The sequence below is a fragment of the Coturnix japonica genome, unplaced genomic scaffold (assembly GCF_001577835.2).
Source record: "Coturnix japonica isolate 7356 unplaced genomic scaffold, Coturnix japonica 2.1 chrUnrandom487, whole genome shotgun sequence".
NCBI lineage: Eukaryota > Metazoa > Chordata > Aves > Galliformes > Phasianidae > Coturnix > Coturnix japonica.
Window position 1 is genome coordinate 49,790 of NW_015439882.1, and position 16,607 is coordinate 66,396.

The 16,607-nt window shown below is 59.1% G+C and overlaps 2 protein-coding genes across 3 annotated transcripts in view; both read left to right on the top strand.

Annotated features, from left to right (window-relative positions):
- Positions 1-12,603, top strand: part of BICRA (BRD4 interacting chromatin remodeling complex associated protein) — a 21,083-nt gene extending 8,480 nt beyond the window's left edge. For both annotated transcript variants that reach the window (XM_015850548.2, XM_015850549.2), the window contains 9 exons: positions 49-2,040; positions 4,555-4,744; positions 5,446-5,573; positions 5,849-5,968; positions 6,237-6,298; positions 6,616-6,764; positions 7,295-7,389; positions 7,740-7,842; positions 8,958-12,603. In XM_015850548.2, the coding sequence (XP_015706034.1) occupies positions 49-2,040; positions 4,555-4,744; positions 5,446-5,573; positions 5,849-5,968; positions 6,237-6,298; positions 6,616-6,764; positions 7,295-7,389; positions 7,740-7,842; positions 8,958-10,108 (3,990 nt within the window). In that variant the 3' untranslated portion in view covers positions 10,109-12,603. The remainder of the gene's footprint in view (positions 1-48; positions 2,041-4,554; positions 4,745-5,445; positions 5,574-5,848; positions 5,969-6,236; positions 6,299-6,615; positions 6,765-7,294; positions 7,390-7,739; positions 7,843-8,957) is intronic.
- A 1,789-nt stretch (positions 12,604-14,392) lies between these two features.
- The window catches only part of EHD2 (EH domain containing 2), a 7,866-nt gene continuing 5,651 nt past the window's right edge, over positions 14,393-16,607 (top strand). Inside the window, 3 exon segments of the mRNA XM_015850553.2 lie at positions 14,393-14,977; positions 16,349-16,379; positions 16,381-16,445. Coding sequence (XP_015706039.1) covers positions 14,580-14,977; positions 16,349-16,379; positions 16,381-16,445 — 494 coding nt within the window. The 5' untranslated portion in view covers positions 14,393-14,579.

The following is a 16,607-nucleotide window of genomic DNA, read 5'->3' on the forward strand; positions in this document are numbered from 1 at the left end:
CACCCCATAACCCCATACACCCAACTCCTTCCTCTTCCCCCCCTGCAGCTGCACGTCCAGGAGTCCTCGGGCACCCACCTGACGGCGGAGCAGAGCCAGCCCAGCGCCAGCGTGGACCTGGACTTCCTGGAGGATGACATCCTGGGCTCCCCTGCGGGCGGCGGGGCCGCCCTGCCCAGCTCGGAGCAGCCGTGCGACATCCTGCAGCAGAGCCTGCAGGAGGCCAACATCACCGAGCAGACTCTGGAGGCCGAGGCCGAGCTGGACCTGGGCTCCTTCCAGCTGCCCACGCTGCAGCCCGTGGTGCAGGCGGCGTCGGACGCGGCCCCGCAGATCTTCTCCGGCGGCGCCGACCTGATCGGGCTGCAGCCGCCCGCCGTGCTCACGCACCAGGCCTTGGTGCAGCAGTCGGTGGGGGCGGACGTGGTGAACAAAGCCATCAGCGTGCAGCCCTTCCTGCAGCAGGTTGGGCTGGGCAACGTCACCATCCAGCCCATCTCCAACCTGCAGAGCCTGCCCAACGGCAGCCCCGGCGGCGCGCTGGGCATCGGCCCCATCCAGGTGGTGGGGCAGCAGGTGATGGCCATCAACCAGCCGGCGCAGCAGCTCATCGCCAAGCAGGTGCAGCCGTCCCAAGTGGCCACGGTGCCCGTGGGCAGCTACATCACGCAGCCGGCCCCGGAGCAGCAGCAGGTGACGCTGACGTCGGCCGGGGTGTCCCCGCAGGGCGCAGGGCTGGTGATCCAGAAGAACCTCCCGGCCGTGGCCACCACCACGTTGAACGGCAGCTCGGTGTTCGGCGGCGTGTCGGGGGCGCAGGGCTCGCAGCCCCTCACCGTCACCTCCAACCTCAGCAGCCCCCTGGTGCAGGCGCAGAACGTCATCATCCACCGCACGCCCACCCCCATCCAGCCCAAACCCGCCGGCGTCCTGCAGCAGAAGCTCTACCAGATCAGCCCCAAACCCTTCGGCTCCAACAACGCCACGCTCACCATCCAGAACGAGGCCGCCCTGCAGCAGCAGAAGGCGCAGCAGAACCTCACCTTCATGGCGGGGAAGCCGGCCCAGAACGTGGTGCTGTCGGGCTTCCCGCAGGGGCTCCCGGCCAACGTCTTCAAGCAGCCGCCGCCGCAGCAGCAGGCGCTGAGCAAACCCATGAGCGTGCACCTGCTGAACCAGGGCGGCAGCATCGTCATCCCGGCGCAGCACATGCTGCAGGGCCAGAACCAGTTCCTGCTGCCGGGGCAGCTGGCGGGCGCCTCGGCCGTGCAGATCCCGCAGCAGCTCTCGGCGCTGCCGGCCAACGTGGGCGGCCAGATCCTGACAGCGTCGCACGGCGGCGGCCAGGCTCACATCATCACCAGCCAGGGCCCCGGTGGGCAGCTCATCGCCAACCAGGCGCTGCCGGCGCAGATCCTCACCAACCAGAACCTGGCCGGCCAGCTCAACCTGGGCCAGGTGCTGACCTCGCAGAACGCCCACGGCACGGCCCACATCCTGTCGGCTCCCATCCAGCTGCAGCCCGGCCAGGTGGGGCAGCCGGCCTTATTCCAGATGCCGGTGTCGCTGGCTGGCGGCCTCACCACGCAGAGCCAGCCCTCGGCGGCCGCGTCTCTGCCCGGCGCCGCCATCAGCCAGACGGGGCAGACGGTGATCCAGGGGGTGACGCTGCCCAGCCAGGTGGCCATGCTCAATGCGGCCGATGGACTGGGCCAGGCCGTCAGCATCCAGCCCTCGGGCAGCAGCCAGAGCCCCGGCCTGCTCCCCCCGCAGCCCGCCCCGGCCGCAGGACTCCTGCCCAGCACCACGGACCCTCCCGCGTCCATCCTGGCCATCCAACCCTCCTCTGCTCCTCCCGCAGCACCTGCCCCGCTGCAGCTGAGCGTGCAGCCCCCTCCGGCCGCCCCTCCGGCCGCCCCGCTGCCTGCAGCCTCCCAGCCCAGCCCCGGCCTGGCCTCCAGCCCCGAGAAGATCATCCTGGGCCAAACGGCCGCCGGGGCCGTCATCAACCAGGACTCCATGCAGATGTTCCTGCAGCAGGCGAGTACAGCACTACCCGGGCAGGGCAATGAGTGCCCAGCGTGCTCCTTCCAACCTCAGCCCCTGAATGGGGGTGTCAGCACTGCCCTCCCCATGGTCCTGTCTGTGGCATTGCCCATCTCCTCCCCATGGTCCTGTATGTGGCACTGCCCATCTCCTCCCCATGGTCCTGTATATGGCACTGCCCATCTCCTCCCCATGGTCCTGTATGTGGCATTGCCCATCTCCTCCCTGTGGTCCTGTATGTGGCACTGCCCATCTCCTCCTGGAGTTTTGGCCGTGGCTCAGCCCAGGAGATGCCCATTTCATTACCTGGAGGCAAATGATGCGGTGTTGTGGCCCCAATGACATGAGCACCCCGTCTCAGTGCTGGGTTTGGGTCACTCTGGGTGATTTTATGGCACTCATTTAGTGCCATGAGATGGGCCCGGATCCATCGGCACCAAAAGGCCTGGGGTTGTGGCAGGAACTCAATGAGCTGTTTGCTCAGCTTTGGGATGCTGCTGGGTTCTGCTTTGGGTTTGGTTTGGAGGTGGGTTTGGGTTTGGTTTGTAGATGGGTTTGGTTTATAAGTGGGTTTGGGTTTGGTTTATAGGTGGGTTTGGGTCTGGTTTGTAGGTGGGTTTCAGTCTGGTTTATAGGTGGGTTTGGGTTTGGGTTTGGTCCCGGTGGTCCCACCGCAGCCGAGGTTCTGCCCATTGGAGCTGCTATCAGGGATCCAAGTGCAGAGAGGAGCCAGGAGGGCCCGAGGTGGCGGATCTAAACCAAACCTTGGTGCCCAGGGGCTCCTCCTGCCCCCATCCATCCATTGGTCCCCCCCCCGCCTCTCGCTGCCCCCCAGCTCCCACTAATGCTCCCCTCCATCGCTGCTCACTCGCTGTGCTCCCCCCCCCCAGCCCCTTCCTCACCCCCTTCCTCCCCTCCCTCCTGCCCTATAACTCAGTGCGATGAGACGCTGAGCCCCCCAGCCTCGTTAACACGGACCTAACGAAGGCCCGGTGCTCCGACTAACCTCTGCCTCTTTCCTTCTGTTGCAGTTACCCGCAGGGCAGCAGCAGCTCCCTGGAGCCTCCCCGTCCCCTTCGCTACCTCATCCTCCCCTGGGGGAGAGCCCGCAGCTCCCGGCCGCCCACCTCCCTCCCCCTCCCTCCCCGCACCCTTCCCGCCCCCCCTCACAGCCCCAGCCCCTTTCCCGTCCCCCTTCTCGGCCCCATTCGCGCCCCCCATCCCAACCCCGCGCCCCCTCGGAGCCCCCCGCCCGCTCCTGCACCCCTCAAGCTCCCGGCATCTTCGGTGTCCCCGGGCAGCTCTCCGCCTCCCCACACATCCCCCTGCGCCCCCCCTCCCGCCCTCCCCCCGCGCCCTCCCCGGACCCCCACTCACCCCATTTCCAGCTGCAGTTCCCCCCCCAGGGCCCCCCTACCCCAGCCCTGCACCTAACCGCAGAGCAGCAGAGGAGCTTTCAGATGGTCCCGGGCCAATTCCAGCCCCTCTCAGCAATCCCCAATCCCGCTCCTCAGCAGAAGCAAATTGTGGACAGGTTCCAGCAGGTAAATGGGTGCCATCCAGGGCCGGGGTTGTTGTTCCGCTCGGTGTGGGGCAGCAATGGGGCTCCATGTAGAACCCAAACCCAGAGCGGGACCTGAAGCCAAAACCATCCGAACCTAAAGGAAATCTGAAGCCAAACCGGACCCAAAAACCCAAACTGAACCCAGAAAGACCCCAAACCTGAGCTCAAACCAAACCCAACCCAAAACCAAACCCACGACCAAACCTGAGCTCAAACTTAACCCAGAACGACCCCAAGCCTGAGCTCAAACCAAACCCACATCCAAACCAGACCCAAGCCCACCCTCTTCCTCCCCGCAGTGGCCTCCAGAGCCGAGCAGCTGGCTCCGGTTCTGTGGGTCACTGGTGCTGTGGGTCGCTGTTTCTGTGGGGCTGAGGGCTCTGTGTGCATGGAGGCACAGCACAGTGCTGTGACCTCATCCCACGGGTCCATTTGTGCTGCTGATTGCATCCCCCGGCGCCACGCAGCGCAGAACCTCCCGCACACCATCATGTTCAGCAGGAGCTGCCCGGGAAATGAGGCATTAATGGCTTTTAATTAAGAGGAGGCCTTGTGGGGACAGATTAACTTGTCCCCAAGAGATGCTGTGCCCCACAGGTGCGCCCCTTGTGGGGCTTTGGGGCGCAGTGGGGCTGCGTGCCCTCCATGATGGGGTTTCATTAGAACTTGCCTAGGGAAAACAAGCTTGAACATCCAGCTTGGAGAAACACCAGGCCTGGGGGGGGGGGAGGAAATGGAGTGAAAGGGGCAGCTTGGTGTGTTTAATTGCAGTCATTAAGAGGAGCTCCCCTCTGTATGCCTGGCTCGTGTGGGCTCAGCAGCGATGGGTCTGGAGGGTGCATCAACCTCGCTCCTTTTGTGCCCCCATCGTAGCACTGGGCACAAAGCTGGACTTGAGTTGTTTGGGGGCACAGTGTTCATCTCCTGCCTCTCGTCCCACCCAGGTGCCGCAGGGGATCATCCTGCAGACGAAGCAGCAGACTCCCACCAGCCAGGCCTCCCCCGCGCTGAGCCAGTTCAGCAGCCAACCCTCCTCCGTGCTGGTCAGCAGCCAGGGGCAGCCGGTGACGGTGACGGCGACACCGAGCCCCGCGCACAGCCACGCACCCAGCGCCGGGCCGCCCTCCAGTGCAGGTGTGTGCCAACTCCTGTGCCAATGTGGGTCTATTTGTTGTGTTTGGATGGCAGAGCATGGCGTGCTTCGGTCAGCTGCGCTGTGTAGGCTCGTGAGTTGGGTTGGTTGGGTGGGGGTGGGTTGGATTGGGTTGGGTTGAGTTGTGTTGGGTCAGTTGAGTGGGGATGTGTTGTTTGGGTAGGGGTGAATTGGGTTGGGTTGAGTTGAGTGGGGATGAGTTGGTTGGGGATGGATTGGATTGGGTTGAGTGGGTTGGAGATGGGCTGGGTTGAGTTGGTTGGAGATGGGTTGGGTAGAATTGAGTTGGGTTAAGTTGAGTTGAATTGAGTTGGGTAGAGTTGAATTGAGTTGGGTAGAGTTGAGTTGGATTGAATTGAGTTGGGTAGAGTTGGGTTGAGTTGGATTGAGTTGGATTGAATTGAATTGAGCTGGGTTGAATTGAATTGAGTTGGGTTGAGTTGAGGCAGAAACATGGGATGCTCTTTGGAGTCTCCTCGTGGTCCAATAATGAAGCCAGTCTCAGTGCAGGTCAAAGCGAGCGCTGTGCATTACAACTTGCTTTGAGAATGAAGAGCAGCGATCGCATTAGGTGATGCACAACAGACATGAGCCCTGCACTCACTGCCAGCTGCGCATCATGGGGTGACCCTCAGCCCAGCAGGACCAAGGTGGTCCCTAACCCAGCGCTCTGTGTCCGCAGGTGGCAGCGCCCCCCCTCCCTCTGACAGCAAACCCTTCTCCAGTGCTGCTGCGCCCATCGCTGCCGGGAAGGGACCCACGGCCACGGGGAAACCAGGAGCATCCCTGGCGATGTCGCAGCCGGTGCAGGTGAGAGTGGGGGGGTCCCATCCCAGTGGGAAGGTGGAGCGTGATCAGATCCATTCGTGTCAGTGCTGCGTTTTGTCCGGATAGGAAGAGTTAATTCCCTGCAATCCCCCTCACAAGGTGTTTTTCAAGCTGAAGCCATTCCCTCTGATCTGAACAGAGCTGCTGTGGAGGGGAGCTGTGCTCCTTCCTCTGCAAGAGAATTAATGACTTAACGAAAGCTCCTTGAGTTCTTGCCGGGATTCCAAGCGCCGTCTCTCTCTCTCTGTGTCCTGCAGACCAAACCAGGGGTGATCAGCTCCGTCTCCAGCCTGAACCTGGGGAAGGGGCCGCTGCAGATCCAGGTGGTGGGGAAGGGGCTGTCGCAGCTCGTGCCCTCGGTGCAGAGCCAGCAGCTGGTGAGACCACGTGGAAATGAACATCCATCCCCAATGCTCTCTGCTCTCTGCTTTCTGCATTCTGCTTTCTGCTTCCTCCTCCTGCTCCTTCCCCACTTCTGATGCAATTAAACCCATTCCCATCTGTGTAAAGCACTTCCAATCTGCATCCCGAATGCCCTCAGAGAAGCAGAGCTCCCCTTAGCACAGATGTATTTGTTCACCCACACGTTGCCCGCGTGCTGCCCTCCCCTCTGCCCTCACCTCTCTTCTCTCTTTCCCCCCCAAGTACGACAGCAAGCTGGGGAGCCTGAAGAAAACCCCGACACTACAGCCCAGCAAAGAGGCCTGGTGAGTGCAGCAGCTCTGGGGGGCTCCAGGGGGGGCAAAGCATTACAGCACAGCGGGACACCCATGTGCAATGGGGCTCCATAGGGGGGGGGAGTTGGTTGAAGCTGCACCCAGGGAGTACTGAGCTGGGGGGCTGCACGTTGCTGCCTCTCCCTGCAAGCTGCAGTGCTGCCCTACAATATCCGGCAGTGTCATAGTGCTCCTCATGAGCTCTCCTCCAAAATCCCTCTGTGTCTCCTTCCCATCTCGCAGCCTGGTCCCATTTCAATGAGGATAAGCGTGAATTCCAGCAGCTCTGTGCTCTTTTTCTCTTGCAGCTTCCTGGAGCAGCTGCACAAACATCAGGGGGCGGTGCTGCACCCCGACTACAAGAGCTCCTTCCACTCCTTCGAGGACGCCCTGCAGAGGCTGCTGCCCTACCACGTCTACCAGGGGATGCTGCCCTCCGCCCAGGACTACAGGAAGGGTGAGGGCTGCAGGCTCTGCCTCACCGTGCTGCCATAGCATTGCCAGCAGGGCAGGCACAGCTTTAAGAACAAAAAAAGGGGGGTCAGGGGAGGGGGGGGGGGGGAGAAAACAGCGTGTTTTGTTAGTACTAAAAAAGGAGAAACTCTTCATGCTTTTGCTCTGGAAAAACACCCAATTCCCAGGGCGGCACTCGAGGTTTGCCAGGGATTCTGACCTGAAGTTTTCCAACGCTCCATTCAAGACATTTCAATGCTGTGCTTTGAGAACACGCAGCAGCTGCAGCCCAAAGGGGTCTCACAGCAATTAGGGATTACTGGGAATCCCTTTGTCAGAGTGGGGTTCCCAGCATCCCCCCCAACCCCAATTTGTGCAGAGCACTGCAGAACCACCCCATGTGTGCAAAGCACCACAGAACCACCCAATGCGTGCAAAGCTGTGCCCCAGAACCACCCCCATATGGGTTCAAAGCACCACAGAACCATCCCTCACCCCCCAACCTCTCCCCGTTTCCTTCTGCTCCCCTCACAGTGGATGAGGAGTTCGAGGTGGTGTCCACGCAGCTGCTGAAGCGCACACAAGCGATGCTGAACAAATACCGCCTGCTGCTCCTCGAGGAGTCCCGGGTAAGGACGGCACTCAGCGTCCTCCGCACACACCAATGGGCCCACAGCACGTGGACGCCCACCCTGTGGGGCTGCGGGGGCTGTGGGGCCATGGGGAGCTCAGTGACTCCGTGCTGACAAAGGCAGGAAGAGCTTTCCTGCTCCTGCAGCTCAGGCTTTGCACGTAAGCGATGCTTATCATGCCATGAGCTCAGCGGAAGGCGGCTGCTCCGAGCTCTTGGGGAGGACTCAGGGTGATGCTAACCCTATAGACTGCCTGAAGATGGTGCTTTGCTGCCCCGTCCTGTCCTCTAACGAACCGTTCTTCCTCCCTGCCCTCCCCTCTTCCTCCTCCTGTTGCTGCCCTGCAGAGAGTCAGCCCTTCTGCGGAGATGGTGATGATCGACCGCATGTTCATCCAGGAGGAGAAGACCATGCTGGCTCTGGATAAGCAGCTGGCCAAGGAGAAGCCAGGTAGGAAGCGCTCTCCTTTATCTTTATAACTGCGTGCCTTCGTGCTGTTCTCCTTTACAGAGGCCCCGGGGTGCTCAGGGCTGGGCCATCCCCAGCTCTGTCCCTCAGTCCCTTCCCCTTCATGGGGCCGAAGCCTGGAGCTTTAAACCAAGTGCAGCAGCCTTCAGGCCCCTGACAAATTACTTGTTGTTCCTGGCTGCCCTGGAGATTCTTTATTTAGGTTTGTGTTCAGTCACTGTGTATCCCCAGGGCGAGCTCGTTAAGGGATAAACTTCATCACAAGTGGGAAGGAAGGACCGTTTGTTCCCAGAGGGAGGAGGGGCTGAGGAACTGCAGCTGGCCAGGAGGCAGCAAAGCCCAGCACAAACAGCAGAGAAGGCAAAACTTGGAGTCATTTTATGAGGGGCTGTGAGACCCCCCCGAGGGGGCTGGGAGCTGCAGCAGTGAGGGCTCCCACCACAGCTCTGCTGCTGGTTCTACCCATGGGACTCCCTGAGCAACTCATGTGCTTTGGGGTGCCCAGGACCAACCCCCCTCCTCGCCCCAGTGTCCTGTAGGGTGCTCCAGAATGTTCTCCAAGCTTATAGCTGTGCTCTGGAGCGCCCTGGATGCTTCCCAATGTGCCCTATAAGACCCAAAGAAACTCCTGATGAAGTCTAGGACACCCCAGAGCACTCCCTGAGCTCCCCAGTTTGCTCCAGGGTGCCCTAGAGGTGTCCCAGTGCGCCCTAAAGGCCTCCCAAGACCCACAAGTATCCCATAGGGCACTCTGAAGTGATCGCCATGCTTCTGGTTGTCCTCTGGGGTGTTCTGAAGGCTTCCCTGTGTGCTCTGGAGCCTTCCCAGGACTCCCAGTGTCCTGTGGGGACACATGGTGTGTTCCCAGAGCTTGAAGCTCTGCTGTAGGGTCTCCTAAAGGCTCCCCAGGACAGTGAGGACCCCCACTGTCCTGCAGAGCTGCAGCTATGCTTTGGGGTGCCCCAGAGGGACCCATTGAAACTCTAGGAGACCTCAGGGTGCTCCCTAAGCCTGTGCTTGTCTTGTCGGGTGCTCTGGAGGACTCTCATTGGTCCCAGAGGACTCAGGCTGACACCCACCCCATGTTTCCCCTCCAGATGAATACGTCTCGTCGTCATCCCGCTCCCAGAGCCTCTCCTCCGCAGCAGCGCAGCCCTCCTCCTCCTCCTCCTCCTCCGGCCTGGCGCCCGCGGCCGACAGCTCCAAGGCTCCCACGGTGCAGACGGCCACGGCCATCAACCCCACCAAGCTGGTGATCAAACACAGCGGCGGATCCCCGTCGGTGACGTGGGCCAAAGCCTCCCCCAACCTGGACGGCGACGACGACGCGCTGCCGTCGCGCAGCAAACCCCCCATCAAAACCTATGAGGCGCGCAGCCGCATCGGCCTCAAGCTGAAGATCAAGCAGGAAGCCGGGCTCAGCAAAGTGGTCCACAACACCGCGTTGGACCCCGTCCACCAAACGCCTCCGGTCTGCAGGGTGATCAAAGCCGCCGAGCAGCACTCGGCCGCCGCTGGGCAGATGAACGGCACCGTGGAGCACGGCAGCACCGCGCCGGCCGAGAAGAAAGCGGCCGTCACCTTCTGCCGCCTCCCCCTGCGTAAAACATACCGGGAGAACGTGGATGCCTTCGTGGCCGAGAAACCGACGGAGAAAGGAGCCGCCAAGGCCGACAAAGGGCTCCTGAAACAGGAGGACGGCACCCGCGGCGTCATCACGGCGCACAAAACGCACGAGAGTGCCGAGCGCGGCCGCGCAGACGACGGCTCCAAGCTGCTCTTCTTCGGCCGCAGCGACGCGCGTTCCTTAGTGCTGCACGGCAGCCCCGTCCCACAGAAGAGCGACGACTCAACCAGTGGCCTTATGAAGGAACTCGCGGAGGTGGAAGAGGAGTTCTACCATGGCATGATCAAATCCGAGCCCCCCGACCACGGCCCCGGCCCCGAGCTCAGCTGGGAGGTGCCGCTGCCGCCCGCCAAGCGCAGGAAGTCCGAGTCCTTCGAGGTGGACAACGCCAGCTTCTCCAGCGACAGCCCGCAGGACGACTCGCTCAACGAGCACCTGCAGAGCGCCATCGACAGCATCCTCAACCTGCAGCAACCTCAGACTGGCGGCCAGAACGTCCGCACCCCTTCCTCCTCATACAACTCCTCCTCCTCCCCTTTCTCGTCGCCCGTCCACCGCACGGACGCCTACCTTGCCCCCAATCACAACGGCGGCCTTGGAGCGAGGACGTTGAACAGATAACAGCGAACCACGACCGGCCCAGGAAAGGGGAAAGGCTGGGGGGGATGGTGGGGTGGGGTGGGGGGTCCCGCGGCGCTCAGCCCCCTCCGTCACCAGTGCGGGGTAATGGGGGGCTCTGTGCCAGGGCGGAGCAGCGGGGCCTGTAGGTGTTGTTGGCTGTGTAATTAGAATCTGTAACAAGATGACGAGTATCTGATCGGTCTCTGTTCTCTTCCCCCGCCCTGGCCGCCCTCAGCGCGGAGCAGGGCGCGAGGCAGAGCCGTGGGAGGCCAAAGAGGACTCTGCCGCCGTTGCCGCGTGCGGAGGCGACGTTTCTTCTTCTTCTTCTTCCTTCTTTAAGTTATTTCCCAGCCCTGCGGGCCGGCAGGGACCCCCCCATCGTCGGGCAGAACACGGTGAGACCCCAACGGCTACAATGGAAGGTTACTACAGACAGGAGGAGGTGGGGCTGAGTCCCACCACGACGCACCCACAGCTCCATGGAGGCGGAAGGGTCGGATCCCAGCGCTGCACCGCGGCCGTGCCGGGGCTGAACCGCAATGAAGACACCGGGAGGCTTTGAAGGGAAACGCTGGGTCCCGGTGCCAGGAGGAGGATCTGGTTTAATTGGGCAGGGCCGTGCCTTCCTCCCTCACCTTCCTGCTCTTCTCTGCCCCACATGAATGAAGGCGACAACCTCCAGAGCCAGCGCTGCCCCACTGATGTGTGGGGTGTCCCTAAAAGGGGCAGGGATGTGTCTGTGTGTGTGTGTGTGTGTGTGTGTGTGTGTGTGTGCAACGAGCTGCCAATGGATCCCATCCGGAACAAGGAGGCCCAGTTTGGGTGGAAAAAGGTGAAATTTGGGGAAGGAAGGTCGGATTGAGCCAACGCTGAACGTCGGGTTCAAGAAATGCCCAATGGGGAACGTCGGGTTCAAAAGGATTTGGAGAAGGAAGAACTGAAGGATGAATTGGGCAGCGCTGGTTTGTGGAGGGCGCTGAGCTGGAAGGAATTTACACCTGAAAAAGGCAGAATTTGGGGCTCCCCCAGATGGAGGAATGGCAGGAAACGCAGCTCAGTGATGGGAACCCAACCAGCTCCTGGGAGCCCCACAGCTGGACGGGATCAATCAATGCAGCCCCCCCGGAGCCGCAGCTGCATTGGAAGACCCAAACCCAACACTGGGGGGTGCTGATGGCGCTGAGACACCAAATTGGGTCAGAACCATTCACCATCCTCAGAACCCAGCTCTGTCTGAACAGCCAAAGGGAGGATGGCACCGACGGCACTGGGATGATGAATATTGGATCAGAACCCACCTCCATCCCTACAACAGAACCAAGGATGGCACTGACGGCACCGGGATGATGAATATTGGATCAGAACCCAGCTCTATCCCTACAACAGAACCAAGGATGGCACCGACGGCACCGGGATGCTGAATATTGGATCAGAACCCATCTCCATCCCCACACCAAACCCAGGATGGTTCTGCCAGCACCGGGCCACACAGTCCATGCCTTCCCCCCCCTCCGCTGTTGTCACACACGTCACTCAGCGTTGAGCAATTCACCTTTTTTGGGGTGATTTCCCCCAAATCCATGACCCGATGCTGTTGGCAGCGCTGGGTCCATTTCTGCCCGTCCGTTGGAGCGGCGCCGACTGCTGCCTCCGCCCGCCCTCATTTTTCTCCCCCCTTTCATTTCTTTTTCTGTTTGCTTGGTTTTTTTTTCTTACTTTTTTTTCTGCCTTTTCCCTTCTTTTTCACTTTTTCCATGCAGAAATTGGCTGCTCTGGGCCCAGGATCCGCCGTTGGTCGCTCTCAGCTCCTCGGTGCCTGAACCCCCCCGGTTCCACATCACTGTCCTGTGCCCCCCAACCCCCCTTTGCCTTTTTGCTTTTGGCCCCGTTTTGCCTTTTTTCTGCCCAATTTCACACCCCACCCCCCCATTTCTCCTCATTTTCCACACCCAAAAGAGGCCTTAAAGCGCCCGACTCCCACCGGGAAGATTTCGTGGCCAAAAAATGGAAGAAATCACCCCAAAACTCCACACTTTGGGGTCAGCCCTTCTCCCCATTGTCGGCTCTTGGGATCCCGCGTCCCATTTTCATCCTTTTTTTGCCCAAAATGTCCCAAAATGAGGAGCTCGGTGTGGGGGGGGAGACTCTGCTTTCAGCCCTTCCGGCTCCATTTGGCTCCGCTCCCATTGACGCTCCCTGGGATGGCAGCAATAAAAGGGGCGGCATTCGGGCCTTTGCTCTTTATATATATACATTTATAGATATTTATATATATATAAAAGACCCAAAACACCCTCAAAACGCGGACGTCCGATCGTTGGCTTTTCCTTTGGTGTCTTAAAATGATCGTTTTTTAAGTGAGAAGGAAATGTGGATTGGGATTCATCGCGCCTCGCTTCTTCCTTTCGCTCTGAGCCGCTGGAGAACCCCCAAAATCGCCTGTTTTCCACCCAAAAAGCCGTTCTGCCTCGACGTTCCCCCCCAAAACCCCCCAATCAAGGAGGGATCTCAGCCCCCCCCCCCAAAAAAAAAAGTGGAGAAAAGGCCAAAAAAGAGGAAAAATAAAAGGCTCCAATGCTGGGAGCAGAGCAGCGCCGCCCCCCCCCCAACCGCACACCGGTCCTATAAGAGAATTTTGTACTGTATTTATTGTGCATAACGAGTTTTTTAAAGAATTCTGTACATTTAGTACTTCGGTGTAAATTAAAGCGCTCTTCTTTTTAACTGCTGCGCCCGCCTCGCTCTCAACGTCCTTTTACCCCCCCCACAACCCCCCCCACCTCTTTTCCTCCCATCCCATCCCCGTCCCGACCCGACCCGACCTCCTTTTGGGTTTAAATCCGACGCTTTTCGCTCTTTTGAAGCCCCTTTTGGCAGCAGCGCTGTGTTTGGGTGGGACCTCGTTGGGGGGGGGTCTATGGGGAGGGTGGATGTGGGGGGGGGTCCGGCGCTGTCCGGAAGGGAAGGAGGGAAGGAGGGACCCGGCTCCGGCTCCGCCTCAACTCAACCTTTATTTTATTCATTATTTTTTACCCCTTTTTTTTTCCTCTTTTATGGCTCTGCCTTCATCTCCCCCCTCCCCCCCCCCCCCCCCCCCCCCCCCCTTCCCGTAATTTATGGTAATATATTCCACCCCCCCCCCCTTTTTCCCTCCCATCCCGGCCCTTTTCTCCCCCGCCGCCTCCCGGCCGCTCTCAGTCGCTCCGGGAGAGTGGGGTGAAACCAAAGGCAGCAAGGCAGCCCCACAGCTCCGCCCCACACCTGCCCCAAACCGGGGGGTGGGAAACACTTTTGGGTGGAAAAGTCCCTTTTTTTACAGGGGGGGAGGGAAGAGCTTTTTTGGGGTTGGAAATCAAGTTTTTTTGGAGCAGAAAACCACCCTTTTTTTGGGTGGAAAACCAGCGTTTTCCCCACTGAACGCAGCGAGCGTCGGCTCAGAGACCAGCAGAACACACCGGGAGCTCCAAAGAACCATAAAGACCCCAAAAAAACCCACTGAGGAACCACAGAGACCAACAAACATCGACCAGAACTCAACAGGGAGCAACAGAACCCACCTGAGGAACCAAAAGGAGTCGGCAAAGAACACGGAAGGACACCAAAAAGCACCAAAACCCACCAAAGAGCCCCAGAAACCCAACGAAGGCTCACAAAGAAGCCAAAGACCACCAAAAACCCAACAAAAAGACTTTCAAAGACAACCAGAACTCAACGAAGACCCCCAAAAGACCACAAAAAACCCAACAAAGACCCTCTAAAGAACCCAAAGAGCACCAAAAACCCAACGAAGATCCCCTAAAGAACCCAGGGATCGCCAGAAACCCAACCAAGACCCCCCAGAGAACTCAAAGACCACCAAGAACCCAACAGAGCCCCGAAGAGCACCAAGAACCCAAAGAAGACCCCCATTAAAACCTAGAGACCACCAAAAACCCAACGAAGAGCCATAAAGAGACCCAAAGAGCACCAAAAACCCAAAGAAGAGACATAAAGAGACCCAAAGAGCACCAAAAACCCAACGAAGACCACCAAAAACCCAAAGAAGAGCCCTAAAGAACCACAAAGAGCACTAAAAACCCAACCAAGACCTCCAAAAGACCACCAAAACCCACCAAAGACCACCAAAACCCATCAAAGACCACCAGAACCCACCAAAACCCACCAAAGACCGCCGGAACCCACTAAAACCCACCAAAACCCACCAAAGACCACCGGAACCCACCAGAACCCACCAAAGACCACTGGAACCCACTAAAACAGACCAAAGACCACCAAAACCCACCAGAACCCACCAGAACCCACCAGAACCCACCAAAGACGACCGGAACCCACCAAAACCCACCAAAACCCACCAAAACCCACCAGAACCCACCAGAACCCACCAGAAAAGCCCCCCTATTACTCACCAAAGACCCCCTTCGCTCCATATCCCCCCTGTCCCGGCCCATGGCCCGGTGCTGACGGCGCCGCCATGTTCAGCTGGATGCGGCGTCACGACAAGAAGAGCCCCGAGGTTGTTCGCACGGTGACGGCGGGGCTGAAGGAGCTCTACAAGAAGAAGCTGCTCCCGGTCGAGGAATATTATCGCTTCCATGAGTTCCACTCGCCCGCTTTGGAGGACGCTGACTTCGACAACAAGCCCATGGTGCTGCTGGTGGGGCAGTACTCCACCGGGAAGACGACCTTCATCCGTTATCTATTAGAGGAGGATATTCCCGGCTCCCGCGTGGGCCCCGAACCCACCACGGATTCGTTTGTGGCCATCATGCACGGCGACACCGCCGGCATCACGCCCGGCAACGCGCTCATCGTCGACCCCAACAAACCCTTCCGCAAACTGAACCCCTTTGGGAACACGTTTCTCAACCGGTGAGTGATGGTTGGGGGGGGAGATGCTAAAATGGGATTATTTCAGCCCCAAATGGGCTTTTTTCAGCCCAAAATGGCCTTTTTTAGTCCCAAATGGCCTTTTTTAGCCCCAAATGGCCTTTTTTCAGCCCAAAATGGCCTTTTTTAGTCCCAAATGGCCTTTTTTTCAGCCCAAAATGGTCTTTTTTAGCTCCAGGTGGCCTTTTTTGAGCCCAAAATGGTCTTTTTCAGCCCAAAATGGCCCTTTTTAGCCCCAGATGGCCTTTTTTCAGCCCAAAATGGTCTTTTTTAGCCCCAGATGGCCTTTTTTCAGCCCAAAATGGCCCTTTTTAGCCCCAGATGGCCTTTTTTCAGCCCAAAATGGTCTTTTTTAGTCCCAAATGGCCTTTTTTTCAGCCCCAAATGGCCTTTTTTAGCCCCAGATGGCCTTTTTCCAGCCCCAAATTGCCTTTTTTCAGCCCAAAATGGCCTTTTCTCAGCCCAAAACGCTCTTTTTCCAGCCCCAAATTGCCTTTTTTCAGCTCCAAAATGGGCTTATTTCAGACCAAAATGTCCTTTTTTCAGCCCCAAATTGCCTTTTTTCAGCCCAAAATGCCCTTTTTTCAGCCCAAAATGGGCTTATTTCATCCCAAAATGGCCTTTTTTCAGCCCCAAATGGCATTTTTTCAGCCCAAAATGACCTTTTCTCAGCCCAAAATGCTGCTCTTTTGGGGGGGTGCTCGCCGCTGCCCTAAGTGCTGCACTTTAGTGGTGCTGGTTGGGGGGAAGAGGTGCTAAAATGGGATTTTTTCAGCCCAAAATGGGCTTTTTTCAGCCCAAAATGGCCTTTTTTCAACCCAAAATGGGCTTTTTTCTTTGCTCTCTGCTGCCCTAAGAGCTGCACCCTGGTGGTCCTCACCCCAAAAGTTTTGGGTGGAAAATGGGCCGATTTGGGTCCAAACCAGCCCCAAAATTCCCCTTGGGTTCCTCCTCAGTCTAAATTCCACCCTTGTTTCTCATCGGGGCATTGGAGGGGGGGGGTCATTGAGCCAAATCGGTCACATTTTGGGGGCAAAATGGGCAGATTTGGGGCAGATCGCGGTGGCCCCAATTGGATTTTATTTGGCTAAACATCAGCCCTGCATTGGGGGGGTCCGGGGCTCTGCTTTTCTATTTGGGGGGGGGATTCCTGTATGCCCCCCCCCCTCCGGGTCTCCCCCCGCTTTGCAGGGGGGGGGGGATGATTTAGCGCTCAGGAATTCAGCCCCGGAGCTGCCAAAGCCTTTGGAAACTCGGAGTCAGGCACAGGGGGGGGGGGCGCGTGGGGGGGTCCGAACGACAGTGTGCCTGACCCCCCCCCCCAATAGTCTTGTGTTACAAACCCCCCCCCAGGTTCATGTGCGCCCACCTCCCCAACCAGGTGGCTGGAGAGTATCAGCCTCATCGACACCCCCCGGACTTGCCCGGGGGCAAACAGCGAGCCTGCCAGACGGTAAATGGGGGGGGGGCGTAAATGGGGGGCATAAATGGGGGGGGTCGCAAATGGGGGAGGGGGTGGTAAATGGGGTGGGGGCGATAAACTTGGGGGGGGGTTCGCAATGGGGAGGGGGGAGCGGTAAAGGGGGGGGCGATAAATTGGGGGGGTGGTAAT